A 27,748-nucleotide genomic window follows, 5' to 3' on the forward strand; every position below is an offset into this window, starting at 1 on the left:
CCGCGGTCCCGGGGCCCATACGCGCATGCGTCCTCCGCAGCTGTTTTGTCCCTGCGCGGCCGCCGTCCGTGCCTCCGCCGGGGAGGGGCGGGGCGGGGCGGACGGAAGATGGCGGACGGGCTGGAGCGCGTCCGCGTCTCGGCCGCCGAGCTGCGGGACATGGTGGCGGCGCAGGCCCGCGCTGCCGGCGGCGGTGAGGGCGGGCGGGGACCGCGGAGGCGGGAGCTGGGGACCGGGAACGGGAACGGGCTGGGGGGGGGAGGCGGGAGCCGCCGCTTGGGCCTTCCCCATCCCGACAGCTCCGCTTCCCCTCAGCGGCACCGGCCTGCGGTGAGCGCACGGGGCCCGGCGCCGGTGGAGGCTTTGCCCCGCGGTTGGGGCCTCGCTGCCCGCTCGGGACTCAGCACCCACCCCCGTAGCGGTGGCTGTGGCGGGGCTGAGGGTCGGTGGTCCCGGTTAGTGACAGGGGGGAAGAGCTGAGGTAACGCAGCCTGGCTGCAGCGTAGCGTTCGGTTATGTGTTGGCCAGGGTGCGTTCTCTGGCGAGGTGCTGTGTAAATACAGCTACAGGGAGGAGGAGGGAAGCGTTACGGGGTTGCGAGCAAGGGGGGAGGACGCATCTTTGACTCAAACCGTGCCCCGGCTGGCTGGGGGAGGCTCCCAAAGCAGCGGCAACCACTGCTGAAACCTGGAGCAGCAAAAGTGCTCCCAGTACTCGCACACACGTGCTCGTGTTTCGCACTGGGCTTTGTCCTTTTTCCCCTCTTGGTGGTGCTTTGAGGCAGAAGCTGTGGTGGGACTGTTTTGAGGGTGAATCAGGCCAAGGGTTTGGCCAGCTCTGTTACAGCTTCTCATTTTCTGCTCCTATAAACCTTGGCTTTTAGATCTGTTCTCTTGTTCCTGCCCTGGGGGTGGTAGGTTCTTTGTCTTTAATAGCTCTCCTTGAATATATGTCATTATGGTTGGTTGTTCCTGGCTGGTTTGTGGTGAGAATAACGTTGTTGTGTCCGTTTCTCCTCAGATACCATGAAGGAAGTGAAGGAGCCGAGGCACCGCAAGGACAACAGGCGCCCAGACCTGGAGATCTACAAACCTGGGCTCTCCCGCCTCAGGAACAAACTGGTGCCACCAAAGCCTGGGGCCTCGGAGAAGGAGAGGAGCAGGGAGGGGAGTCCCAGTGACAAGGGAGGGAGGGCTCCAGTCGTGGAGGATTTCACTAAAGGCGATGGCCCCAAGCAGAATGGTCCTTTGCAGGAGAATGAAGAGACAAAAGGTGGTCTTCAGAGCCCAGAGAGCGTGTCCAAGCAGCCAGCCTCGGATGAGTGGTGTCCCAAAGCTACCAGGAGAACCAAGAAGCCAGACCAGCAGATCTACCAGCCTGGGAAACGCCTGCATTCAGCTCCGAAGGAAACATCCCTGAGGTCAGGGACTGAGGAAGTCACCAGTAAGATGGAGCAGCTGAAGGTTGAGAGGGATGAAGAGACCGAGAAAGGGACTGGAAAAGACAACAACAGGAAACCCAAATCAACCAAGGAGGATAGAGAAGGGAGCCAGGCAGGGGAAGGAGTGAAAGCCTCAAGGGGAGAAAAAGGAAGACGACTGGAGCGAGGTGACAGGATGAGGAGAGCAAATGATGACGGCAAGTTGGGCTCTACCAAGCGGTATTCCCGCTCTGACAAGCGCCGGAGCCGGTACCGCACCTGCAGCACGAGCTCAGCTGGAAGCAACAACAGCGTAGATGGAGCCCCACTCGTGGATGGGGTGGAGAGGCACCAGCAGCGTGCCAGAGAGAGGATACGTCCCAGGAAGCAGCTCTCTGCGTCCTCCACTGACTCCCTGGATGATGACCGAATCGATGAGACAGAAGCTTATGTCTCCAGCAGGAATCTGGACAGGAAGAAGCATCCAGAGCAGAGCCGAGCTTCTAGGAGTGAGAGTGAGTGGAGCAGCAATGGCAGGGAAGGGAAGGGATCCTTTCGAGTCACATTTGACAGCAGGACTATGAGCAGGGATGTCAGCCTGACAGACACAGAGAAAAAAAAGCCCCTGAAGGCATTTGGTAGTTGCAAGGACTCTGAGGCTCTGGAGGTGAGGAGCCATAGCAGAGAGCCCCAAGGGAGAGGCCGTGGGATCCTGTTCCTTCCTGCCAACACCGACCTCTCTGCCAGCACCACGGGCTCCCCAGAAGCCGTTCACCCCGGGCCCAGGCTGCTGCTCGGTGGGGCTGGGAGCAAAGGCCCCCGCAGCAGGGGCCGGGGAGGGACCATTCGCAGGCTGTGGGACCCCAATAACCCGGACCAAAAGCCTGCCCTGAAGAGCCAGACTGCTCAGCTCCACTTCCTGGACACGGATGATGAAGTGAGCCCCACCTCCTGGGGGGAAGCCCGCCAGGCCCAGACCTCCTACTATAAGTTCCAAAACTCTGATAATCCCTACTATTACCCTCGTGCCTCTGGTCAAGGCGCTCAGTATCCTTATGGTGGGTACTCCCTGCAGTATCCCATGGGTCCAAGCAATGGTGTGTACCCAGGAGCCTACTACCCTGGTTACCCCGGCCAGGCAGGGCAGTACATGTGTGGCCCACTGCCCCCAGCCCCTTTGAGTCCTGAGATGGAGCAGCAGATGAGGAACTTGCAGCAGCAGGAGCTGAGCAAACACCTCCGTGAGGCTGGGAACCAGGAGCAGCAGCTCAGCAACCTGCTTTCCAGAGACCGCATCAGCCCGGAGGGGCTGGAGAAGATGGCCCAGCTGAGGTGTGTGGCTGTGCTGTAGAGGGAGGTGGCACTGAGTCGTTTCCAGGGTGAACTTAACAGAGCTGTTATCCAGGGAATGGTGTCTCCTTTGGGGGGGGGTGATATACTGGAGATGTTGGTGTCTCAGAGACTGGGAGATGGGGTAGTGCCTCAAAAGCTTCTCATGTTCTGGGTCTATTTGTCATGTGTGGGTATTGAAACTGTGGGTGAGCACACCGTTCATCTAGGCTGAGAGCTAAGCTGTGGATGGGGAATGCCTTGCCCATGTTTCAGGGGTATGGAGGAGCAGGACAAGCACCCACTGCAGCTCGTGGGTTCTTTTTGCTCTTGCTGGAGCTGCTTTCTCTCACTTCCAGTGCTCTCACATGCCTTCAGTATTTGCTGAAATACTTCTGCTTCCTTACCTGGCCTCAGTTATCTGTCTGATCTGCACTGTGGCCTTCAGGGGTTGTGCTTACAAAGAGATGCGTGAGATTCTCAAGCTGTGTGCCTTTCAAGCTCAGGGTAGTGTTGTTGTCACCACTTGATGCTGTGACATACAGTGGTCCAGTGGGAGCAGCCTGGTGACACCAGCTAGTGAGAGGGACCTGCTGTCCCTTTGGCAGAACTGTAGCAGCTCTTCTTGCTCTTTGCCAGGCCTTGATCCATTCTAATGCATGCATACAAGGGAGATGGTCCTTCCAGATTTACCCTTGTGGAGCAGGAAGTGTGTTTGACCGCAACAGCTCCCATTTCCCTGTGGGATATGTGTGGAAGCATCAGTCTGCCGTGGTGGGAGCTGCTGAACTGCTTATGCCTGGTGCTTGCTGGATGAAAAGCTGCAGGTGGCTCAGCACATGTTCCCTGGCAGCTCATGACTGGGCAGTTGCTGTTGTATTACTAATTGTGCTTCCCTGTAGGGTGGAGATGCTCCAGCTGTATGAAAGATGCATCCTGATGGATATTGAGTTCTCTGACACCCAGAACGTGGACCAGCTGCTGTGGAAGAATGCCTTTTACCAAGTGATAGAGAAATTCCGACAGCTCCTCAAGGATCCTCAGGGGGAAAATGCCCAAGAAATTCGGAACAAACTGCTCCAGCTTCTAGATGAGGTGAGAGGAGAGAAACATCCCCAAACCCCACACAAGGTTTGGGGTTGGTGGGATTGGCTGGTGTTCAGAACGGGATGGTGTAAGTGGGCAACCGGTGTTCTCAATCCTCTTCATATCAGTGTGTGCCTTAGGCCATCCTCGGACAAGGAGGTTGCTCAGGCAGATGATGGGTTAGTGTGGGACGTGGAGGTCCAGGGGGTGTTTGTTACAACTTAAGCCAGGCTTATTTTGGTTTGTTTCATATTAATTAGAAATTGGTTTAAGTTACAATGAGATGAATGCCCTGAAGTGGAAATGAACAGAGGTGTTCCTGGAGATGTTTGTGCCACCTTTATCCAGTGTGCTTTAAAGTCATACTGTAAAACTGTGCAGCTCAGTTTACTCTTTGTAGAAAGTAGGCTGGCAGTTCCAAGAGGATGTGTTTTATAGGATTAGATTGGTGGGATGGGACTGCTGGTGGGCTTTAGTCCAACCTCCTGCTCAAAGCAGGACTCCTCACACACTAGATCAGGGCAGTCTTGATATTGTCTTGCTCAGTCTCAAACCTCTGAGGCTGGAAATCCTCCAACCTCCTTGTTCTGTGCAGAGAAACAGCCCAAACCTCAGGGAAAGGGACCTTCCTGCAGGCAGGAATAACGTGGTGGTTTTTTGCTCATCATCAAAGGCTGTAACATCCAAATACTGTGTGTTTCACAGGGCACTTCTTTTTTTGATGGCCTGCTCCAGAAGCTCCAGGTGTCCTACCAGTTCAAGCTGGAGGACTACATGGATGGGATGGCCATCCGCAGCAAGCCCCTGAGGAAAATGGTAGGTTGGCATTCCTGGAGGCTTCTCATCCTGAACAGATGTCACTGTGTTTGCAGGGAATCTTTCTCAGCTGCTAAAGAACTTGTTGAACCAACATTGGTGCATTGACATTTCTTAGCTTCCTTTGCAAAGAACTTGGGTTTTGTACCAGCTGAGGGCTGATGAAGGGAAATAAGTGTCCAAAGGTATCCTGGCTTTGCTTTAGATATTGAAATCTCTTATTTCTGCCCATGGGATGCAGACTAATGACCAAGGAAAGCCACAGTTGTGCTGCCTCCCTGACACTTGCCAGCACTCTGCCCTGAGCTGGGAGTGCAGGTGTAAGGGACAGCTGGGAAAGGATATTTTAATCCAGCTCCATTCCCAGAGAGATGTGCTTGTCCAACAGCTGTCCTCAGATTAGTCACGGCCTGAACAGCTCTGTTCTGGAGAGAGATGGGATGTTATTGGAAAAGAGGAGGTGTTCAGGGGCTTGGCTTGCCCCTACAAATGCTGAACCAGTGCCATGGAGCCTTGTCATTTCCTTCTGCTGCCCTTCAGTGTGCCAGGGACCTCCTCTTTGCTCTCTGTGTGCTCCCTGGGGCTGAGCGGGTCCCTCGTGCTGTACCAAACGCTGCTTTGCAGGTGAAGTACGCGCTGATCAGTGCTCAGAGGTGTATGATTTGCCAAGGGGACATCTGCAGATACAGGGAACAAGCAAATGACACCGCCAACTACGGGAAGGCGCGCAGGTACTGTGCTCCTCACTGGAGCTGCTCTTCCTCTCTCTGCAAGGGATGTATCTCCTCTCATGCTTAAGCTTGCCTCTAGCCAAATAAGCCTTTCCTCTCCTATTATTGCAGCCCTGGGAAGCTGAAAGGTGTAGCTGAGGCTGTTTTGCTGTCCCAGAGAGTCATCCTCCAGCATGGATGGAAGTTTTTCCTGTGTTGATCCTGCAGCAGGGAGGGTTGATGCTGTTGGGGCTGGCAGAATGGCTGTTGTATTTAGTGGTAGCTTTGCAGCTAGGAGAGATTCCCATATGTGTCCATATGTTCTGACTGATTCTTGGGATTTTCTGGCACTTGTTGCCTTCTGTCACTGTTTTCTCTGAGGCAAAGACGGGGGGTGTGGGAAGGAATGCAGTGACACAAGTTGAGTCCAGCATAGGGGATGGAGCACTGAAGTCCATGGAAGTTTGGAGAACAGGGCAGGGAAAGCTGCTGATTTTGGAGTATGTGGGCATTGTGGAGTGTGCTGATGTCTCAGAGAATCTGGAGGGATTGCAGCAGGTTCATGACGTGTCTGAACAGTGCTGATGGATCTGTGTGGCATGATACAGGCTGGGGAGTGGATAATACAGTTGAGGGTAAATAGAGAAGACAAGGATGCATGGATGCCTCTTCTCTTGGGATAACTAAATACCTTGAAACTACAAGATCCTAAGTATCTTGGGGGACAAGCTAAGGGACATGAGGGGTTTGTTCTCAGCTGCCATGGAGCTAAAAAGGCGCCTGAAAGAGAAATGTTCCCTGAATAGCCTGTTCTCTGTGCCTGAGGCTGCACAGGGGACTGGGTCTGGCTAAATGCTCATCTTCAGGCTGAGCCAAGGGCTGGATCTGCCCTTTGCTTGTCCGTCTGCCCCTCCAGGCCAGGCACCAGCTCACTGCCTGTGCAGGCTCTTGCAGGGAGAGGGCACTTATGCTTGTTCCCTGTAGGGCTGCCAACAAGGGGAATTCTACACAATTCTACACCAAGCTGCAAGGAAGGCAGCCTCGTGGCCTGTCAGTAAACCTTCCTCTTTGGTTCTTCCCTCTCAGCTGGTACCTGAAGGCGCAGCAGATTGCTCCCAAGAACGGCCGCCCATACAACCAGCTGGCACTTCTGGCCATCTACACGGTAAGATGCTCATCCAGGAGGGACAGGGAGAGCCCCTGGGGGCAGGGGGGGGTGGGCTGTGGGATTCCATCTGGTGGAGGAAGGTATTGTTTAGGGCAGTGCTCCCAGATGGTTTCTTTTAAGCAGAAGGAAGCTGATGGCAGGATGTGCTGTGTGGGTTCCAGCTGCTGTAGCCTCAGGCAGCTTTGTTGGATACACACCACTCCCTCAGGCTATTGGCGTTGTGGGGACTGTTCCGTGGGCTGTTGAGAGTGCAGATGCTTGAAAAGTGGGTTGTGTTTCAAGCTTCGCATGAGAGTTTTGTGCCCAAGGCCATGCTGTCATGAGGATGCTGTTTGTGTGCAGTGCCTTCATTGAACCTGTGGGCACTGGTCTGAACAACATCTACATGTGACTTTCGTAGGCTTTGTTCTTGCTGGCTGCTCTAGCCATGCAGGAAAACTTACTTCAAGGAGGCTGTGACAGCAGATAATGAAAGCATCAGACTGGGATATGGGCTGACAGGAGGCTGGCAAACTTTCTGGTTTTCCTGCCCCTCTGCTCTTTGTAAAACTCACATGGAGTCATTTCCATATTCATAGTAATGTTATTTCCTGAACTCAGGGATTCAGTATTTATACCTTTGTCCTTTACCACCATGGCTGGTGAGAAACTGTCTGGTGTGAGCCTCTGGGTTGGTGGCTGCTGTAGAAGCCTCGGGGCTGTGGTGTCACCTGCACTCCCTCAACCCTGGCAATGGGCTTGTACTTTGTGCTGGTAGCTGTGAAAGTGGATGGAGAGCTGAAGGTCCTGCTTGTCATAGTGCTTGTTGTCTGTCCCAGGCAGTATTGAGGGACAGGGAAGGTAAAGTCTGGGAGCTTGGCTCTGAATGCCCCAGGGTGAGTGCCAGTTCTGAGTCTGGTTGTGTTCTTGCAGAGGAGAAAGCTGGATGCTGTCTACTACTACATGCGCAGCCTGGCTGCGAGCAACCCCATCCTGACAGCCAAGGAGAGCCTCATGAGCCTGTTTGAAGAGACAAAGCGTAAGGTGAGCCTCATTGCTGGGCTGGGGAATGCTGCAGCTGCCCATGCAACTGTCCTGAGCTGGAGAGCTGTGATCCAGAGAGAAAAGTGATGGTGGCTTTTGGACTTGGAATCTTGCTTCTAAGAAATTCCGTGTTGGGAGTAGGGAGAGAGGCAGCCTTCAGAACGATGGTGTCCTCCTGCCTCTCCTCACTTGGATTTTGGGTTGTTTGGGCAGCTGAATCTCTTGTTTCTGGGTCACAAACTATAAACCAGTCGAGTTCAGCAAGGGCTGTAGGGTTGCTGTGGTTTGTGGCATGGCCTTGGCATGCAACATGGTCGTTGCCTTATCCCATAGGTGCCCCACACTTACGGGGCTTGTCAAGAGAGGCTGCAGTGCCTTTGTGCCCTAGAGGGTCACCTGAGTTAAAGATACAGCATGTTGGCTGTCACACATCTAGGGCTGGACACAGCTTTTCTTATCCTGGGGCAGTTGGAGTTGAGAACCTCTGACCTGCACTGTCCTAGGGAGTCAGAAACTGAATTCTGGTGCTGTCAGTGAATCACTGTGCTTGTGAAGCAGGGAAAGGGCTGATTTTCAGTGTAAATGAAACGATAGCCTTTTCCTGACCTTTGATCCCTGGGTGATGGGAGTCTGTTCTGCCTACCCAGGCCGAGCAGATGGAGCAGAGGAAACATCAGGTGCTGGATGCGAGCCCCAGCCGGCGGGGAAAGGGCAAGAAGTCCACACTGCGACAAGTTGGAGATGATGCCACACGGCTGGAGATCTGGATCCATCCCTCCCACCCCCGCTGCTCCCAGGGCAACGAATCCGGCCGGGATTCTGAGCAGGACAATGGTCTTGGGAACCTCAGCCCCAGCGATGTGAGTACTGCAGGAGGCAGCAGTTGGCTTTGGTGTCATGTGTTTGGAATGCAGTGGAATGACACTGGATCTGTTTTGCTTTCCTGTTGCTAAATTTTCCAGTGTTTTGGCTTCCCCTCTGGGAGCTGTGCCTGGGTCAAGCTGAGGAGCTGGTGACCTCGTGCCTCTCATGTTTAAGGCATGTTGTTACCATCCATTTCTTGGCAGCATTGTGCTGGCGTGGCTGATACGGAATAGGAGAGGCACAAACAGAAGATGCTGTGAAATGCCTCTCCTCTGAAGGCTTTAACTTGGGCGAGGTTGCTGCTGGGAAATGAGGTCAGATGCTGAAGACCAGGGTTAACAGTGACCCTGTGAGCTCTAAGGCTTGTTCTGGAAGTGGGTGACTTGTCCCAGCGCCACGTGGTGGTTGGGTGTTTGCACTGGGAATGTGAAAACCATGGGTTTCATTTCCAGTGTAGGTGTTCTGTTTGCATTGCTGCTTCTGCTGAGAAGGCAGACCCGTGCCTTTCCTTTGCAAGAATGAATCAAGAAGTGACTGAGGGCATCTCTCAGCCTGTTGGAGCTGGGTACCTTGCAAGGGGAGCCCGGGTGAACTCCTGTTTGTCAGGCGCAGGAATGCAGGCGAAGGCAGTGGTGGTTGGGAGCTCATCCTCTAGGAATCCTTGCACTGCTTTGGCACATGCCTCTTGCAGGAGGACTTGCCAGGGAGCTCTGGGCTGCCTGTCCTAAAATGGCTGTTGAGGATGGGAGTTTAGCAGCACTGGGAAGACCTTCTCTGCATTCTCCAGGGCCTGGAGCTCCTCCGATGCAACCACACTTAGAACTAGTTTGTGACTTCAGCTGGGTGGAACTGGGGTGAAGTCTTGGAGCTCTGAGAGATAAGCTCTGGCACGTTGCTGCAGCATAGTTAAGATGTTACTGCCCTTGGTTGTTTTCCCTCTCCTTCTGGAGAGCTCTGCTTCCTCAGAATCACTGAAGAGAACGTGCCAAGCCTTAGCCTCTCCATAAATCATTGGTAAAGATGCTTTGAGATGAGTGGGTTTGGGGCACTGGGGGTTTCTCTTTCTCCCATATGAGGCAGTGTAGCACTAGCAAAGCAGGGGGCTGTGGTGTCTCATCTGCAGTGCTGTGTGCTAGAGCTTGCCCTTGGTCTGTTCCAAAGTGCAGGTTGCTGGCAATGCCTGTACATTATTGTGTCTCATTAGTACCATTAGGTTTGATTTTCTCTATTCTCTGAAACGTTGGCTCATGGAAAGCATGAGCTTTCTGATCATGGAGAGGCTGAAATACAATGGTACAAGGGCAGGGGGAGCTGAGGGCCCGGGTTTGGGCAGTGCTGCTTTTGGCAGCCAAGGTGTTTGTACTTCTCTGTGGTGCGGTGCTGCACTTGTGTTGGTACAGCTGCTGATGGAGCTGTGCCGTGGCCACGTCAGCCAACTGATGTGCATTGGAAATGACCAGGTGAAAAGGAAACCTTAAACCTGTGTCCGTGCCAAAGCTCCCGAGCTGTGCGCTGGATAAAGGCAGCAGCGCTTCGGGAAGCCTTGGTCTCCTCGCTCCCTGAAGCTACAGCCTCTCACCCTCGTCCTCACTGCATCTCTCGATGGTTTCTTCTTCTCTGCAGAGGAGCGGCTCAGGCCGTGCGTTGCCGCTGTGTGGCACTGTTTGGCTTCGGAAGGGCCTTGCCTGCGCCAGGGGCAGGCAGCAGCACCAGCACCTCTGCCCCACATCCCGCAGCCGGGCGGAAGGGAACAGCTCTTCTCCCAGGGGATGTGTGCCAGCGCTGCCGTGTCGTTTGGGGGAAATGAGGCTAAATGGTCCCTTCCTTGGCAGCTTTAGCCCGTGGGAAGGCTGAGGCAAGCTGTGTGTGTACTGACAGTGTGCTCTGCAGGTAACTCCTCGGACATCAGAAGCAGATAAGCACTGCAGTATAGACCCTCACAGCTCTGGATGTGTGCTGGGCAGAAGTGTGGGAGAGAGGCTCCTTGCACCTTCAGACTGCTTGCAGTGACTGGTGGTTTCACTGTGGAGATGCTGTTTTACAGGTGACAAGGGATGTTTCCTGTCCTCGTTGTGCAGGTGGTGAGGTGCCAGTCCTGTGGTGTGGCACATTTGGCAGGGAGATGCTGAGCAGTTACTCCCTCAGGACCTGCTGATGTGCACATTGTCCCCATCAGCGAGCACAGAGTCTGCTCAGCTCATGCTTGTGAGTCTCCTTTCAGTGCTGACTTGGTTTTTCCTTCTGCAGCCCTCTGCAAAGACACAAACATCTTTATTTCAGGGTTAGTAAGTGAATGGAGTTAGTAAAGCATTGATGGCAAGTCTGCAGAAGGCCAGCTCACCCTGCAGCCCTTGCTGTGACAAAGGAAGGTGGTGTGCAGAGCTGGCAGCCTGCCGTGCACTATGTGTTTAGGTAGGGACTTGGCATAGCTGCTGCATTTACAGTTTGCTGTGTTTTTCCTAGGAGGATGCAGAACTGGAAGAACATAGCATCTGTCCACAGTGAGGGGTGTTCATCTCCATTTGTTCCCTTCCTCAGTAACTGCATCGGCCGCTGCTGGCTGGAAGGCATGGGGCGGTTTCAAAGCGAGCTGAAGAAATGCTTGGGTTGCAGCCTGGCTGCTTTGTGCTCAGGGTTTTGTCTGTTACACCTGCAGCCTTTGGGGGTTTCACTCTGTGAATGGCTCTTCTCTGTGGTCTCTTGTACGTTGCCTGTTTTTAGGTGTTCAGCGGCAGGAGAGCCCAGGCTGACTGCTTAGTAACATAAGGTAACATAAGGTCCCTTCAGGTGGGATTCCAATGAGAAGTGCAGAAAAGGAGGCTGAACCAGTTGTGCTGCTTTATTATGAGACATCTGGATAGGGCAGAGGGAGCTGAGGAGCCCAATCTCTGCTGTTTCTTCTCTGCCACTGATTCCGTTTGCTGTGGGTCTGGATTAATCTTCAATCTGATCGTACCGCATGCAACCTGCTGCACAGACTGCATTGGGAAAGAAAGCAGGGCAAGTGTGCTGTCAGCCTCTTGAGAAAGTGTTAATATTGCACTGAGTTTGAGATTTTAATCACTCCAGTCAGGAAATGCTGAGTTAAGGTTCCCACAGTTGCTATTGCTACCCATGCTCTGCAGTAGATACTTCCTTGTGTTACCACACAGCCTGCATGCACTAATACAGATCGCTCCATAGCTGCAGCTAAGCTTAGGGAAGAGAGGTTTTCCCTTGGCAAGACAGTAATTGAAGAATACTTCTCTCCAGATGTCTGAATGCTTCAGCATCATTAAGGAATTAAGTCTCCTGGCCTCTCTGTGAGAGGTCAGCCTTGCAGAGCCATGAAAAGTTTGGGAGGGCCACCCAAAAAGCTCTTGGGAAAACTAAGGCCAGATCTGCTCTCTCAGCCTTGAGTGTCCCCTGCAGGAGCCTTCCTGCTCCCCCCAGCCTGCTGGATAAGGGTGGAGGTGTTGCATTTGCTGTGCCCATGGAGCCACAGCCCTTTTGCTGGAGCAGAGAAATTGGGATGGAATCATGAGCTCTGAGGTTCAGTGGGTTTTAACTTCCATTTCTTTACGCAGGCTTTCTTCCCAGCAGCAAGGAGTAGGGACACAGTGCATCAGGGTTCAGCAGTAAATGCCACCAGGAGGCCTACAAGGAAAAGGAGGTCAAAGTTTTATCAGTACACTGCATAGAGAGGGTTTCTTCCTTGTTACCTACTGTATTCATCTCACATCTTGCGTGTACAGGTGTCACTGAGGTTGTAAAAGCTGTCTTGCTTTATTTTCCTCTGTAGGTCAGGATTCAGTGACTGGCAACTGCACAGCATCACACACAGGAGTGGTAGTGACCTGTGTTCAGAGTTTGGTGGCCTTGATGTCACTACCTCTGGTCCTTAGGAGCAGCTGGGTTGTTGAAAGGCTGTTTGGGTGTGAGCTGGGCATCTGCATCTACACCACAGGGGCACCCCTGTTTGCTGAGAGGCGCTCCCTTTGCTCTCCCCTTGTAACTCTTCCATCACACATGGCTAGAAATAAGTGACAGGCAGAAGTGGAAATGATGCGTTGCTGGGATTACAGTTGTTCTTCCATATGGATGCATGGATAAGAAGCTGCTTGGGGACCTCCTTGTTTCTGTGGTGTCTGCCCCTAACAATGATGACAGATTTTGGGAGCATTTCTCTACATGGCTGGGTGGTTTTTCTCTTCCATACAGCCTTTTGGGAATAATCTCTACTGGTTGATAGTCCAGAGTTCCCTCAGTTGCTCCCTCCATGGTGTCAATGGGCAGAAAGATCCTTTTCCAGACCAGAGGCTCCTAAAAGATAAGCCCAAGCACCTGAAGCTGTGCCTCTGGTTTAGAAGGGCAGCGTGGAAGCGCAGGCTGGTGGTGGGACATAAACCAGGTCTTACAGCAGGACCTTGGGTCAGGCTGCGGTTGGTCGCAGGGAGGGTGGCTTGTGTTAGGTCAGGAAGTTTGTCTCTTCCATAGTCAGGTGCTCTCTAGTGTTTGGTGTGAGTGAGCAGTCTGTGGGTGTTGCGTTGTGTTCTGCCCCTGCTGTCAAGGGACGGCGCTGCCTCCCCTCCAGCCCACTGCTTGTGCTGTGTTTCATCCCCACCTCTGCAGCGCTGCGAGCCTCTGCTGAGCCTCCCCTGCGGCATGAGAACAAGCAGGGAAGCTCTCCGGGGTGGGAATACCAGGCTTACCTTCCTTATTTGTATCCTTTATCCACCACCCACATGAAAAAGCAGCAAAGAGACGTTGCATGCGTTATGTTTGTGCCTGAAGCAGGACTCGAGAGGGAGAAACCTGGAGTTCCCTCTGTCCTGCCGAGGCAGCCTCCTTTCCTCACCCCCCCTCCAAGCCTGCAGGAAGCTGTGGAGTTTGGTTACTCATTCGTGGAGGTCAGGACTAGGTCTGGGGTTGTTTTTCCCTTTGTGTTTAGGAAAGAGTTTACAAACTGCTTTGAGCATGGGGGAGCTGGTGGCGTGCGAAAGAGGCTTCTTCGCTGCTAGATTCACATTGATTCTCTGCCCTGCCTCTTGTTCTGTCATCTCTTTCTTGGCTGGCAGCGTGAGTACTTCTGAGTGCCTTCCCCAGCCTGCAACCCTTCTGCTTCCTAATACGACCTCGGTCACCAAACCACCTTGGGGCTTTATTTGCACTCGAGCCGTTCTGGTGCGCGTGGTGAGGTTGGTTTCTCTTCCCCTCACGCTGAGCACACTTCTCTGCGGAGGAAGTAAAACAGTGCCAGGCTGCAGTTGAAACTGGTTAAACACTAAAACCACACTCCAGGCCTCTCTGGGTTTGAGACGTGACATTCAGCCATGCAGCTTAGCACTGGCTTTTTTTCTGCCCACTGGTTGTGCACCCTCCGTGCTTGCGCTTTGTTTTTCTTTATAAACTCTTATTTTTTTTTTTTACTGTAAAATGCTGGTAAAAACCTTCTCAGCTGCAGTTTGTGTGTTAATAATTCTATCAGAAATGCTGCTGCGCCTCGCCTGGGCTTGTGTTCTTCCATGGATGCTCAGTGCTGCTCCACTAAAGCTCCTGGAGCTCACGGAGCCTGGTTATTGATTGAAGCCTGTGCATGCGTGTTGTGGAGAACCCACATGTTGCTTTCCAGCACAACTTGACCTCTTGTCACTACCCAGAAAGTGAAGGCTGAGCTATTGGTAAAAGTTTCCAGAAGTTGGTGTTGGTCTAAAAAAAGGAAGGGGGGGGGGTTGGTGGAAATAGGATTGTGTTAGTGGTTTTATTTAACTGTGAAGAACAAGGCAGGGCCTGATGTTACTTGGATAGGAGAGACACCAACATGTTCTCCTTCCGGTAACAGGCATCTGGTGCTAATGTGTATAGAAGTATGGTGGTGGATCAGAGGTGGGAGCACTATGAGGACATCAGTGAGTTATGCCTGTGTGAGGAGCTCTTCTCTAACCCAGCGCCCGGAGAGGCTGTGGTGAGGGGAAGGAGACTTCAAGTTCCAACAAGCTTCTCATACCCTAAACCCAAGTACAGTCATCCAGAAACCGCCTTTCCCTGTCAGTCACTCTTTCCTCATTTCCTCTCCTGCTGGTGCTGATCAGGCAGGGATTTGTGTGTAACCAAACCCCCCTCCTGCTGCTGCACATCAGCCCTTCCTCGTGGCAGCGGGGTTGATGATCCGTGCACTGCAGAGTGGGGTTGGGAAGGGTGGGTTTGCCCTTCAGACAAGGGTACTGCCAGCATCTGCAGGATGGGTAAAGGAAGTCCAGTGCCTCATGGGAGGGTTGGGAAGTTTCCCAGAGCAGGGTGAAGGATGTAGACAGGGATTTCTCTTGAGCTGCCTTTTTTGTTGTTAGTCTAACCTTGAGCTTTGTCTAAAGTTGGCCCAAGCCAACTCTTCCTGCTGTCTGTTGTATGTTTTTTTTTGGGATGGGCACCACATATTCCAGAGCCAAACCTCTTAATTCTGCCATGGGGAATGTTTGTTTCTCTTCAGTGTTGAATGAGCCATTTCCAGGCTTCGTAGCCACTGTGGAGGTGGGTATTAGGAAAGAAACTTCCTTCCGGAGGATCAGGGAGTGGAACCTGCTGGAATCTGTGTCATTTCCTCTGTCCTTGGCTCTCCTCTTCCTCCACAGCAGGCTTCACTGCTGTGTAACTCGCAGTGGAGAGGGAGATGCCTTCATGGCATCCATCCCTGTTGGTGAGCATGGCTGGGAGAGCAGGAGCATGAGGATCGCGTGATACGATGCTGTCATCCTTCTGGAAGGCTCTGTCTCTGCTCAGCCTGTTGTCCAAATGTCTTCTCTGTTGGCCTGACTCCATCCTAAGCCTTTCAGGGTTCTTCAGTCTTCACCCTTCTTCATTTGTCACGTTATCTCCTTCCTTTGTGCTTTAACCCCACAAATAATCTATTCCAGTGTAGAACCTACTCAGAGCAGCACCCAGAGCTACACTACCAGGAGATGTCTTCTGACCAGAACTCATCACACATTTACTGGTGTCAGTCTTCTGTTACAGGAAGGAGATGCTGTTTACTCCTGGCAAACAGTATGTGTTTGAGTCTAAGCTGCTTTTTGTTGATTGGGACTGCTTCAGTGCACAGCATGTGGCCTCCCCGTTACCTGTTGGACAAAGAACAGCTCTTCCCGGGTCATCTTCCTTTCAGTGCTTAACTAGATCCAGCCTTGAAGAGCCGAGTTTGTATCCTAAATGACCTGCAGCACCAGAGCCAAATTGTGAAGGGTTTTGTGTTGAAAGTGAACTTGATATCTCAGCTGAGGACTCGCTGGCATGTTCACATAGATTCAGAGAGTTTATGGCCAGCAGGGACCATTAGATCATCCAGTCTGATCTCCTGTATATCACAGGTCCTTAAATTTCACCCTGCTACTCCTATATGAAGCCAAATAACTTATGTTTGGCTAAGGCAGAACTTCCAGAAAGACATCCACACTTGAGAATCCACCCTTTTCCTGCGGAGTTTGTTCCAGTGATAACTGCACTGGTTCTGAAACACTTAGGCACAGAGTGAATGTTTCCAGTTCTTGCCTTGTGCTATTCCACGAGTGCAAAGAGCCCTTAAGTACCATGGAGGCACTTTGCACCCTGCCATCAAATCCTTTTTGATACAGTAAACAGATTGAGCTGTTTAATCATTTTTAGCCTTTAAAGCACTTTTATGGCTGGTTTTTGGCCCCTTCCCAAATTTTCAGCATCCTTTTATAAAGAAGAGCACTGGAACTAGATGCAGTACTTCAGTGCCAGCCTCACCAGGGCTGTGTGTAGCTGTAAACATGCCGTCCAGTGCCTGCCCTCTGCTTGTGCATCCAGGGGATGAGTTAACCCTTTTCACTGGACATTCCATTGGGAGTCAAGCCACTGTTGATGCAAAGTCACTACTGAGGCTCTACCAACATCTTCCATCCAGTTCAGTGAGGGGCCCTGAAGCCACCTGCTTTTTAAAAGGTCAAACAAGTTTTAATGTATTTAGTGGTAATATATTTGTCAAGAATAGCTGAAGGGGTCTGCAAAGGTGCTGGAGAGGGACTCTTCCTTAGGGACTGTTGCTTTAGGGCAGGGGGTGATGGGTTCAAACTTAAGCAGGGGAAGTTTAGACTGGATATAAGGAAGAAGTTCTCTACTGGGAGAGCAATGAGGCTCTGGCACAGGTTGCCCAAAGAAGTGGTAAATGCTCCATCCCTGGCAGTGTTCAAGGCCAGGTTGCACGAGCCTTGGGTGACTTGGTCTAGTGTGAGGCATCCCTGCTCATGGAAGGGGATTGGAACTGGATGATCCTAAGGTCCTTTCCAACCCAAACCATTCTGTGAGTGTTGCATATTAGTAATTTGTAGAAACCAAACTTCGATACAGGTTTGGTTGGAAAGGAAATAACATGCATCTAAACAGTCTATTTGAGCTGTTTGCCTTAAACTGAAAGTTCTGTGCTGGTAAGTTCGTTATTAAACAACGTTGACTTTATTTCTGGGGATGATGTTTGCTTTGAAGGCAGTGAAGTTCCCACAGCTTGATCTTTACGTGACTGAAGTGGACAATCCTCTTGCTTATGTTTCTCATCTCACTTGCTCCCTGCAGGGATGAAGGGAAAAATCCAAAGCTCATTGGTTTTGCTGAGGGGCTTCCTAAATGCCTCTTTTCTTCTCTTGCTGGGCTGCTGACTTGTAACTCTTATTGCCATGAGATGTGTCCTGGAGCTGCTGCACTGCAGGAGATGAGGGAGCTGCAGGAGCCTCTTGAGATCTTTTTACCACTAAATTGATTTTGTATGCCTCAAGGCCAGGATACAACAGGGCTCCCCCTTCCTTCCATGTCACAGCAAATTGGATTTTGTATTTGTGCAGAGTCTCACGTTGGGTATCCGGATTTTCACTGGAATTGCTTCGAATGCTATAGAAATAAACCCATTTCAGGGCAGGGCGCTGTGACTGCTAAACAGAAACCTGCAGTAGAACACGTGGCGAGAAGCAGGGAAGGCAAGCTCTGTATCCCTTTGTGGTTGCAGGTGGGATATGAAGAGGAATGATTATGGTAATTAACCAAGCTGGAATTTGCCCACAGCTCTTGTGGGTACCTTGTAAATACTGCAGAAATGCCAGACAGCCTTAATAGCCCTTTTGTCTCGTCTCCTTTATGGAGGTAGCCATTTGCACAAAACACTTCCCACCAGCACTTTGTTGGGACTGCACCTGTAGCAGTAAAAACCTCCTCTTGGTATCTTGCCCACTGCAGCATCTCGGGCTTTTCAGGAGGCTCTGTCTCAGTGCTCAGTGTTGGTTCATTGGGATACTGCTCTGGAAGGTACCAGCCAAGGGCTGGGATGCTTTGGGATAAAGGATTAGGGTTATATTTGTAAGGCTGTCACCGGTGGGCTCATTGCTGCTGTTGGGCTGGGAAGGAGCTGCCTCCAGAAGTGAATAATAATAATAATAATATAAGGAATCTTAATGTAAGGAAGCTCTTCCCTGTGAGGGTGCTGAGGCACTGGCTCAAGGTGCCCAGAGAAGCTGTGGCTGCCCCATCCCTGGCAGTGCTCAAGGCCAGGTTGGACACAGGGGCTTGGAGCAAGCTGCTCTAGTGGAAAGGGTCCCTGCCCATAGCAGGGGGATTGGAACTGGATGAGCTTTAAGCTCCATTCATCCCAGACCATTCTATGATTAATAATCAATGTGGTATATCCAGCTCTTGAGCTGCAAGTGAGAATATGGCACGGTTTGGGTGCCTGGATGTTACTGCACATGGATCTCAGCAAGGAAGCTGTGCCTGGAAAAGCCTGGCTGCCCAAGAAAGCCGGGAAATACTTGGGATGAGTGTGGTATGTGTTCTGAAGCAGAGCTGTGTGGCTCTGTGGTCTGTATCCCAACCCCTTGTCACTGAGGAGCCCCCCAGATTCGGGAGAACATCCTGCTGTGCTCCAGCCCCTTCCACTCCGGTGGAGGCAGCGCGTTTGCTACAGGCAGTTTTGCATCTGGTCTCTTGATTAATGGACTTGTCTTTTGCAGCCTATTTTGACTCTGACACCGCTTTCTGCTCCGCAGATGCTTTGCTGATGTTGAAGAAAGTTTGCCTCGCTTGATAAAGACCAGATCCTGAAATTTACTTCCAAACCTGAAGTAACAATTTTGAACTTGAAACGCTTTATTTCCCCAGGAGTCACTGCTCCAGAATCCTTCCCTTATTTGGTGCCTCCTTCACAGCTGGGACTGATGCTCAGGTGCCAAAGCTCTGTGCACTCCTCACCCTGAGCCAGATGGGTCTGTGCTGGGTTCACGTGCAGCAGCTCTGCTTCCCGGGCCTGGATCCTTGTGCTCCTTTTCCTGTGCACCCTGGTGGCATTCCCAGTGTTTTCATGCTGGGGTGGGACACCCTATTTACAACCCCTTCCGCTCAGGGAATGGTCTGTTGAGGCTGGGGTTTTGCTTGCTTCTTTCCTGGCTCAAGACATGACAAAGCCTTCCTGAAGCTGTGTGCCTGCCCTTGCTCTGTGTGCTGTCAGGACATACTCCTCGTGGCCTCTAAGTGATTTGAGCTTGGCTCTTCCTGTTCTGTTGCTATCTGTGCACTCTGCTGCTCCACGAGGAGTTGTTAGTCACTGTTGATTCCTTCCATGGTAACACATCCAGTTTAGCTGGCGGTGCGGTGTGTGGATGCTCCCCAAGCAGCAGTGTGCTGCTTCCTCTGGTGAGGTTGCCTCTTCCCAGGTGGATTTAGTCTGTCTGCACATGCTGACTCATGACAGCTAAACCAGCTGTTTTCAGCTCCAGGCACTACTGTGTGCAGGGACCCCTTCTTCTTGACAACTGGTTTGTTTTTATAACTAATGCCTTCGCTATATGCTCATAACTTCCATCTCTCTGATGCCCGTTTTCAACTGGAAGGGTCAAAATCTGTTCTTTCTTGACATAGTTTTGTGGTTGGATGAGCTTGGCTGGGGGGGCTTTTCCCAAGCAACCAGCTAGGTTTGGTTCCTCATCCCTAAGAGCAAAGGGCAGTGATGGAAGTGAACAGGGAGCTCCATCTTCCCATGGCATCAGCACAACAGGAAACCTTTGGAGTGGAGCCGCCTTTGGGCTGCACAGGGAGTGAGATGAAGGCCAGAAGTTGTTGCAGGTCTCACGTCAGGGCAGGCAGCACTTAGCAGGGCTCTGGGGAAGCGTTCCTCTGCCCTGTGTGAATGCAGAACAGCGCAGTGGAAGTCACTGGTTCCCTCTGGCCGTGAGAAGCGGCGTTTGATGGGAGGAGCAGGGAGGCTGAGGGACAGGTGAGTCACTGGAGAAGGAGTCATTCAGAGAGAAGCCCAGTCAAAGCAGCCCCGTGGCCTTAGCGTGAACTCAGAGATGAAAGGTCCAAAGTTAAGTGATGAGCTCATCAAAACCTTGAGGCTGTGAGAGAAAAAGTGGTGAAAGAAGCTTCAGAGGTGCCTGCTTGAGATGCCATAGTGCTGGGGCACACAGGGCTCTGCCCGGGCTTGCTGGGTTCGTGCTTAAGTTGGCAGGAGGTATGAAATACTCTTTCCTCGAGGCAGGTATCCTGCTTACTTAAAAGAATATGTATATATATATATGTATATATACAGATATTTCTGTCCCAGTTCAACACTGGTTCCTGTGGCGTGTGACTGCTTAGTCCTTAGGATTGTGAGTGAAAAGGCTGAGGGGGAAGCTTGCTCTGGGGAGATGGGGGTGAAGGTGATGTCCTGGTGAGCCCTCCCAGAGCACTGTGTCTCGTGGGAATGCTCTGGGCACGTCCCTGCTGGGCGCTGCTGTCACTTTCCATTCCAAGTGGGGAGTTTTGGTACTCCCCCGCTGCTGGGAACGTGGGGTGAGGATTGCAGGGTGAGCACTGCGGGTGAATGTGGGCCTTGGTGGGGGGGAAACTTGTGCCCCAGTTTCTTCCTTTCTGCACATGCAGCCTTTCCAGTAGAGATGGAAAGCCACAGGCTCCTGTTCTTTTCCATATCCCCCATCAAAAACCTCCTCCAGCTCCTGCTTGCTGTGAGGGACAGCACTGTCCCACCGAGGCGCTTGCACTTGAGTTAGGGACTGCGATTGGGCTGTCTCTGTCAGGGGATGTGATTGCAGCTGGAGCCACAGAACTGGTCACAAACCACCTTTCTCTTTCCACAAGCTATTGCCTGAGTTAAAAACTAAGGAGGTGTTAAAGGTTTCAAGCTCTGAGCTGCTTTGGTGTCTTAAGGAGGATGGTGGAGAAGCAGCCGTATCCAAGCTTCCCTGGCAGGGCGATGCAGGGCTTTGCTCTGGTGTCCCAGTATTCCCCAGTCTCTTCTGGTTTCATCTGCAGAGTTCATAAAATGGTGGCAAATCAACTGGAGTTCCAGTGGAAAGGGCTCTTTAGGGCAGCAGTAAAACAGCGAGTAAGCAAGAACCCCCTTGCTGCAGGGGCCAGTTTAATTGGTCTGGCTTGTTTTATGAGGCAGGTTTTATGTTGAAACTCGCACATGGCCCAGGAGCGACTCTGCAGCAGGGCATCATTCTCCTGCATGGGTCCTCTGGGAATGCAGCCCGGGTTAATTACACCTAAGTGAGGAATCACACCTCGTGGAGCAGCTGGTGTAAGTCACCGTGAGGGGTTGAGGGTGGAAGTGGTGCCAGGGCTGCCGGTGATAACCATCCCCTGCAGCCGTCGGCTGGTGCCTGTCTTGCACTTTCTCACTGTGGCATTGCCACAGCCTTGCCTGCTAATCTCATCCTCTCTCCATGCCTCTGACCTGCCCCTGGAAATGGAAGCGGTGCTGCTGACCTCGCTGGAAGAGTTCAAGGTATAAAAGTGTGGTGTGAATGGGTTGCTCCTGGCCAGCATCTCCCCACGCAGTGCTTGGAGCCTGGCTCCGAGTCTGGCTTTTCTCACCGCGCTGAGGCTGTGCAGGCACAAGAGGGAAAGCTCTTGCTGTGGGGAAGGTAAGAGCCAGGCCAGTCTGCTCTGAGTGTGTGACACAGCCACCTCCAGAGCCAGGCAGTGACTCCTCACCCACCCACAGCCTTCTTCAAAGCCAGTTAGATAAGGGCTGGGAAAGCCCAGAGCTCTGCCGAGCTAGCAGAGGTGGCTTAGAGCAGGAGTAAGTGGTTATTCAAGTCAGGTTTTGGTGTTAACTTGGACCTAGGCAGGGCAGGAAGCTGCTTCATGGCGTGTGCTGCAGCCAGCTCCCCCTGTATCCCCTTAGCTCCAGGTTGTTCTGGTTGTTGAACAGCAGTTCTGCTGCTGCAGGCTTTCAGAGGTGTCTCTGGTACATCTGAACCGGCTCCCTCTCTGTAATTACTTAAGTGGGAGTGAAGTGAATCACAGGATGTGTTCCAAGGGACCTTAAAGCTCCTCCAGCTCCAACCCCTGCCACAGGCAGGGACACCTTCCACTGGAGCAGCTTGCTCCAAGCCCCTGTGTCCAACCTGGCCTTGAACACTGCCAGGGATGGGGCAGCCACAGCTTCTCTGGGCACCCTGTGCCAGCGCCTCAGCACCCTCCCAGTGCTCCCTTCTGAAAGCTGCTCCTTGAGAGGACCCAAGCGCTGAACTCCCCGTGTTGGCTTCTCAGCAGAAGAGCATCAGTGAGGACATCCCGCTCCTCCTCATTGCCCCGGCACTCAGAGCACTGATAAACCTCCTTCTGTTGGTTGTGTGGGGTTATTTCGGTGCCGTGTTTAATGCCGTTTGTGGTAAGGGGGCTCCTCCTGTGTAACCCTCACGCTGTGTTGGACACCCTCGGGGGGGGGGGGGGTACCCGCGGTGCGGGTGCTGTGCGCGCAGGGCCCGGCAGAGGGCGCTGTGTCTCCACCGCCCCGTCCCGCTCCAGCTGTTTGGCGCTGGGTCCCTGGGATGACTTTGGGCATGTCCATTTGGTTCCCATCTCCAGTGCCACCCCCAGCATCCAGGCCAGGTTCTTCTGTCACTGGGGACATTCTTAATTCACAGGAAATCGGAGAGAGTTTAATTGTTTTCTCCCCTCTCTCTCTCCCCTTTTTTTTTCCTTTCCCATGCAGCTGAACAAAAGGTTCATCCTCAGTTTTCTCCATGCCCATGGGAAGCTGTTTACCAGGATTGGGTAAGTGTGCAGGATGTTTATTTTATTTTCCTACATTACAAGTCTTTTTGGAATTTAATATTGTTAGCAACTAAGCTGTGTTTGGAGCTGAGGGCACAGGGTGTGAATTCTTGCCGGCCTAGCCTCCTGGTTCTTATTCTCCTTACCCGCCCTCACATCCACACTGGTTATTGTTTGGGCTTTTTGTTCCCCCACCTCAAGGCCCAGTCATGCCCATGCACCAGAACCCTCTGGCAAAGGATAAGCTCCGATGGCTGATACACACACAGGAGGGACTACATGCTGTTTTCTCTCTGCCGTCACCTAACACTTCTCCTTCCCCTTTAATTCCTGGTTTTACCTCATTCTTCCATTCCCCCCCTGCTTTTAGCCAGCTGCGAGGTGGCTCTGCCTGTGAGGAGCACAGAGCCATCAAGGCAGACCCACGTGGTGGCTGAAGCATGTTGAGACAAGCCTTGCCCTTCATCTCCTCGCTGCCATTTCAATGGGAGCCTCGTAGCTGAGAGCTGCCCTGGCTGTGGGAGCTGGTTTCGACACAGCGCCCTTGGCAATGTCTGTCAGAAGCTGCTTTCAGGTAATTGAAGAGCTGCCCTTGAAGCAAAGCAAGCCTGGTTCAGGCCTAGGCTGAGAGCCCAGCCTCAGAGACATCCTTATCACCCAGGGAGCAGAGCTCAGCCTCACAGCCGATGGGCTCCATCCCCATGGAGCTGTCCCTGCCCTTGCTGTCAGCTGGTGTAGAGACCTCACATAGGTCCAGATAGTCTCTGGCAACAGTGGTCTCTGCTTGAGCCTGCCAGTGCCTCGTGAGCAGATGTAATCTCATGAGCTCTTTTGGCTCCCTCAGTCTCTTGTGGAAGTCTCTTGGCTACAAGTTACAGGGCTGAGAGACCTTTTCCAGGACAATTAGATAAAGGTAGTGTGGATGCAAAGTGGCATCTTGTGCTTGTTGGTGTGCTTTTGACGTGGGTTCCCTGCCTCTGGGCCTGTCCCCTTTCCCTCCTGGAGCAGGGAAGCACCGATTCTGCCATGCAGCCTGAAACCTCGGGTCTTGCTCCATCCATGGGATGAGCAGTCAGGAGTGGCATGTGCTTGGCTTTGGACCCTTCATACAGCAATGAGAAGCAGGAGCTGTGCTGGCCAGTTTTATTGGAGATGTGAGGGGGAGAGCAGTATGCTCACTGCTGGTGCTATTGATCAATCCTGACTCACAAGGCACTGACGATGTGCTCGTGGGCAGCAGTGAGGAGGCAGAACTGGATGTCCTCCTGCACATAGGAAAACAGGAGGAAAGCTGTTAGAGCCTATGGAAGGTTTGTTAACTGCAGCACTGCTGTGCCGGAGGGCAGAGCATCCGGGCCACTGCTGCTCCTTAGCTCTGTGGGGAATCCGAGCTAATCCCAGCAGTGGGATTAATGGGAATGCTGCAGGGATTGCTTGCACATTGGCTCCTGAGACTTTGAGATGAAGATGCAGCGTTTGAGGCAGTTGCTTCCCAGGACAGTCATTTAGAAAACCCAAGTATGTTTAATGGTAGAATATCCCTTGAAGCACTTAGAAGGGAACTAGAAAGTAATACCCTGACACAGGAAGAGAAAATGGTCCAGCCCTGCTAAACAGCTTCCGTGCTTAAAATAGGTAAAAGGTGAGGAATAACTGAGTCCTCCTTGGGCAGGATCTTAGTGGTTTATCCCTAAAAACTATGGAAAAGATGATGTTGCCCTAATTGGACTCTTTTGCTCCTAAACCCACAGGTAAGCACTTTATTAAATGCTTCCTCTCGGCTCCTGACCTGCTGGTTCTGAGCTCAGTGGGGTTACTGCTGTGCTGTTCCAGATGTGCTGTGCTATCAAAGCACAGCTGGCGGGGCTGAGGAAGCCCTCACTCCTTCTTGTTATTCCATAGCAGTAATCTTCATCTTCTCACTAACAACTCCTCCTGCAAAGGGCTCTTCCATCCCATGTCCTCTCTGCACTAGGAGGATGTTGCTGAAGCCTTTAGAAGCAATCAGTCTGCTCCAGTTCCCTGGCTGCACCCCAAATCCAGGGAAGTTGCCTCTTCCAGGCAGAGCAGTGCTTATGTACCAGTGGAGCTGCTCCATTCTGCCCAGTTACAAGGGGCTTGTTTTGTTACAGCCCCTATTTGTGTGAAGGTAACAGACACCTTGAGCTGCTCCAGCAAGCAGTGCCCAGGGGGAGGGTGCCCCTGCTGCTATAGGCAGAACCTCTTGTTGAAAGGCATCTGTGAAATATGGTTCAGAAGCAGCAAGCCATTCCTGTATTTATAAATAGAGCCTGTTACTGCCCTGAAAGGCTGTTGGGGAAGCCCAGCAGAATTGCCCATGTGGGTTACCAGAAGTGGCTTGCTAATCCAGCCTGTAGCTTGCTGATATCACAAGATCTGAATCTCTGGGGGGAAGATAGAGGAAATTGCTATGGAGGCCTCTGAGGCTGCCTGCCCCAGCTCCTCGTGCTTCTCCCACTGTGGAGTTTGGCTCCTCTGCTCCCCTGTGGGCACAGCAGTGCAGTGTCACTGATAACTGGAGCGGATGCTTGCTGTGAGATACTGAGTGTAGCTGTGGCTTTTTCTAGTGCAGGAGCAAGAAGCAGCACAGAAAGCTCAGCAGCAAAGGTGGTGGGACAGGAGGACCTCAACAGTTTCCCAGGTTTCCTGGTTACAAAGTTGTCTCCATGGAGTACCAGGGGAGGACTCTTTGGTAGGGCTGTTACGGGCAACCAAAAGTCATTTCTGTGCACAGATTGCTGCCCACTTTTTGACCCCACTTCTCTAGGGAGGTTGCTGAGGATCCGACAGTAACCTCATGCAATTCCCTCCGTGCTGTCAGATGAAGAGCAGGGTGAATGCGTCAGGTTTGCATGGGTGCTTGTGAGCAGTGTTGAAAGCTCACCCCATCCCCAGCCGTGGCACTGCAGCCGCTGGCTGCTGTGTCCTGATGAGCGACAGCAGCGCCGCGCACTGCAGGGACCAGCTCCAGCTTTGATGTTTCCAGCAGCAGTTGTTAGTCTGCAAGTCCCCGTCCTGTGGGGCTCTAAGTGATGAAGTTTAGGGGCTCAGTCACAGCGTGTAGCCTGAGGGGACAGGGCTCAGTGCCATGGGATCCATTCCTGCAGTGAGGAGCACAGGGATAGGCACTGTTCTTGCGGAGGAAGCATGCTCTGGCCGCCGTACAACACGCTTAGAGTTGCCACATCCGCAATGTGGCACCAGTGTGTGCAGTTTGCTGCAGCCTGGGTTTCTTGGGAGTCCCATGGGCTGCTCCTGGTCCAAGCGAGCTGCTGGCCTCTTGGCATCACTCCCAGCTTGGTAGAAGTCAGTAGAAAAAAATGGTTGGTCAGAAATGACTCATAAAGGCCGTGTTTTCCTGCCAAAAGAATGCTGCCTGCTGGTCACAGAGCAATCCCTCGCTACCCTCTCTCTAAGGAAGGCTTCAGCTGCCTCTGTTGCAGCTCCCGGATGGGACACAGCACCCAAGGGTGTTCCGCTTCGCCGGGAGTGCCACCAGAGCACCCTGCACCCCTGGGCATAGCCTGAGACTCTCTCTTTGTCTGCAGGATGGAGACGTTCCCTGCGGTGGCTGAGGAGGTGCTGAGGGAGTTCCAGGTCCTGCTGCAGCACAGCCCCCCTCCCATCGGAAGCACCCGCATGCTCCAGCTTGTGGCCATCAACATGTTTGCAGTGTACAACTCCCAGCCCAAAGGTACCACGTGCTGCTCGAGGGGAACCGCGCTGGGGGATCAGCCTGCTTGTGTGGAGCAGGGAGGGGGGCATTACCATGGATGTGGGAGCAGTGAGGTGATTGAATGCCTGAGGGTGTAGGGACAGCAAAGGGACCTTGGTTGGAGCTGGTTGGAGGTGTCTGAGGAGGGAGGAGGCATCACATCTCCCTGGAGCCTGAGTCATCGAGCACAGAAGGAAGGCATTGCTCCATGGCTCTGCCTTCCACTGGGCCCTGCACAGTGCCTGTGCTGCACTGGGAAGATGTAGGAGCCATTGGCTGTTGGGAGAGCGGTGTTGGCTGTGATTGCTCATGCAGGTGGCTGGGTGATGTGATGCTGCTCTCTGAAAGGTCAGGCTGGAGGCTATGCCCCACACTGAGGCACCCAGAGACCAAAGCAGATCTGGTATTACTCATCCTCCTCCCCATCACCTCCTCCATCCGCCCATGTGGTCTCTACCATTGTTGAGTTTAATGTGTTGGTTGCTCAGCAGAGATGCCACCAAACCAGTGTCTTCCACTGAGTTTGAAATGATGCTTCCAGGGATGTGTCTTTCCCAACACACATGGCAGCAGGTACCCGGGTCTGTGTTTGAGAGCAGGGATGCAGCTGTGCATCCTGGGTGGGATGAAGCAACGTTTCACTTGGGATTTAGATCCCAGAGATGGAAGTCTTGAGCTGATGGATTTCAGCTGAAGCCACCATGTGGGTGATCAGGCCGAGCCCCAGAGCTGCTGCTGGCAGATTCCTCCCTCGTGAGCCTGTTGGCCACTTGTCAGGCTGGTGGTTAGTGGCCAAGATCAGCTGATGGAGTTGAACCAGCACCAGCCACGGGGGCTGGGAAGCAGCTCCTGTGTGCCTGCTGCCCGGCCAGCCCTGCAGGCACCCTCCTTTCCCAGGGGAAGCTGTCAGTCGTGCTGGGAAGCAGCTTTGCCCTCCCACCCTCCTGCTAGATGCCAGCCAGCAACAGTGTGTTTATCTTTGAGCTGCAAAGTACTTTATGATTATGAGCAAATGCCTCTGTGTGGCCCCTGGTAGGTGTATTAACAGTGTGTGTGCTGCAGCTGGCAGCGGGTGGTAAAGAGAGGAAGAGATCTGCCTGGGCTGTGTGGCAAGTCCCTGTGGATCACTCCCAGCTCTTGGAGCACTGGACTCTGCTCTTCCATCCATAGCGGGGTTGTGGATGTGAGTGGTAGGAAGTGAGTGCTTTTTATCTCCTATGGGAAAATCAGTATTCCAGGAGTTTTCTGCCTCCTGTGTGGGTACCTGCCAGCTGCTCCCAGCTTCTGGATCTCTGCAGAAAGCAAACCTGGTCCTGCTGGGGTCTGTGGAGTAGGTGGCAGTGCTCATGCGGTTCCTGCAGGTCGGATGGCCCTTCTCTGCCATCTGATCCCTGGTGCCCATCAGGGATTTCCCTGCGTGCTCCTTGCTCTGGTGCCCCTAAAATATCACTGGGACTGTTGCTGGCAAAGCAAATCCTGTCATCAGCACAAATGCCCTCGTGGTCTGTGAGCCGAGTGCTGGCACAGCACAAGTTGGGCTCAGTGCTGGCGCT

General features: G+C 52.7%; 1 protein-coding gene across 5 annotated transcripts in view; it reads left to right on the forward strand.

Annotated features, from left to right (window-relative positions):
- The window catches only part of SMG6 (SMG6 nonsense mediated mRNA decay factor), a 108,538-nt gene that overhangs the window by 2,583 nt on the left and 78,207 nt on the right, over positions 1-27,748 (forward strand). For 3 of the 5 annotated variants that reach the window (XM_062629888.1, XM_062629889.1, XM_062629892.1), the window contains exons 1-10: positions 58-193; positions 1,021-2,752; positions 3,652-3,844; positions 4,541-4,651; positions 5,276-5,382; positions 6,448-6,526; positions 7,442-7,552; positions 8,200-8,412; positions 22,398-22,459; positions 26,029-26,174. In XM_062629888.1, the coding sequence (XP_062485872.1) occupies positions 109-193; positions 1,021-2,752; positions 3,652-3,844; positions 4,541-4,651; positions 5,276-5,382; positions 6,448-6,526; positions 7,442-7,552; positions 8,200-8,412; positions 22,398-22,459; positions 26,029-26,174 (2,839 nt within the window). In that variant the 5' untranslated portion in view covers positions 58-108. Of the gene's footprint in view, positions 1-57; positions 194-458; positions 482-1,020; positions 2,753-3,651; positions 3,845-4,540; positions 4,652-5,275; positions 5,383-6,447; positions 6,527-7,441; positions 7,553-8,199; positions 8,413-22,397; positions 22,460-26,028; positions 26,175-27,748 lie in introns of those variants that run through there. The other 2 variants (XM_062629891.1, XM_062629890.1) reach the window with 2 other exon arrangements.

This window comes from Pezoporus occidentalis, unplaced genomic scaffold, assembly GCF_034315485.1.
Source record: "Pezoporus occidentalis ecotype Australia unplaced genomic scaffold, CSIRO_AGI_Poc_V1 ctg343, whole genome shotgun sequence".
Classification (NCBI taxonomy): Eukaryota; Metazoa; Chordata; class Aves; order Psittaciformes; family Psittacidae; genus Pezoporus; species Pezoporus occidentalis.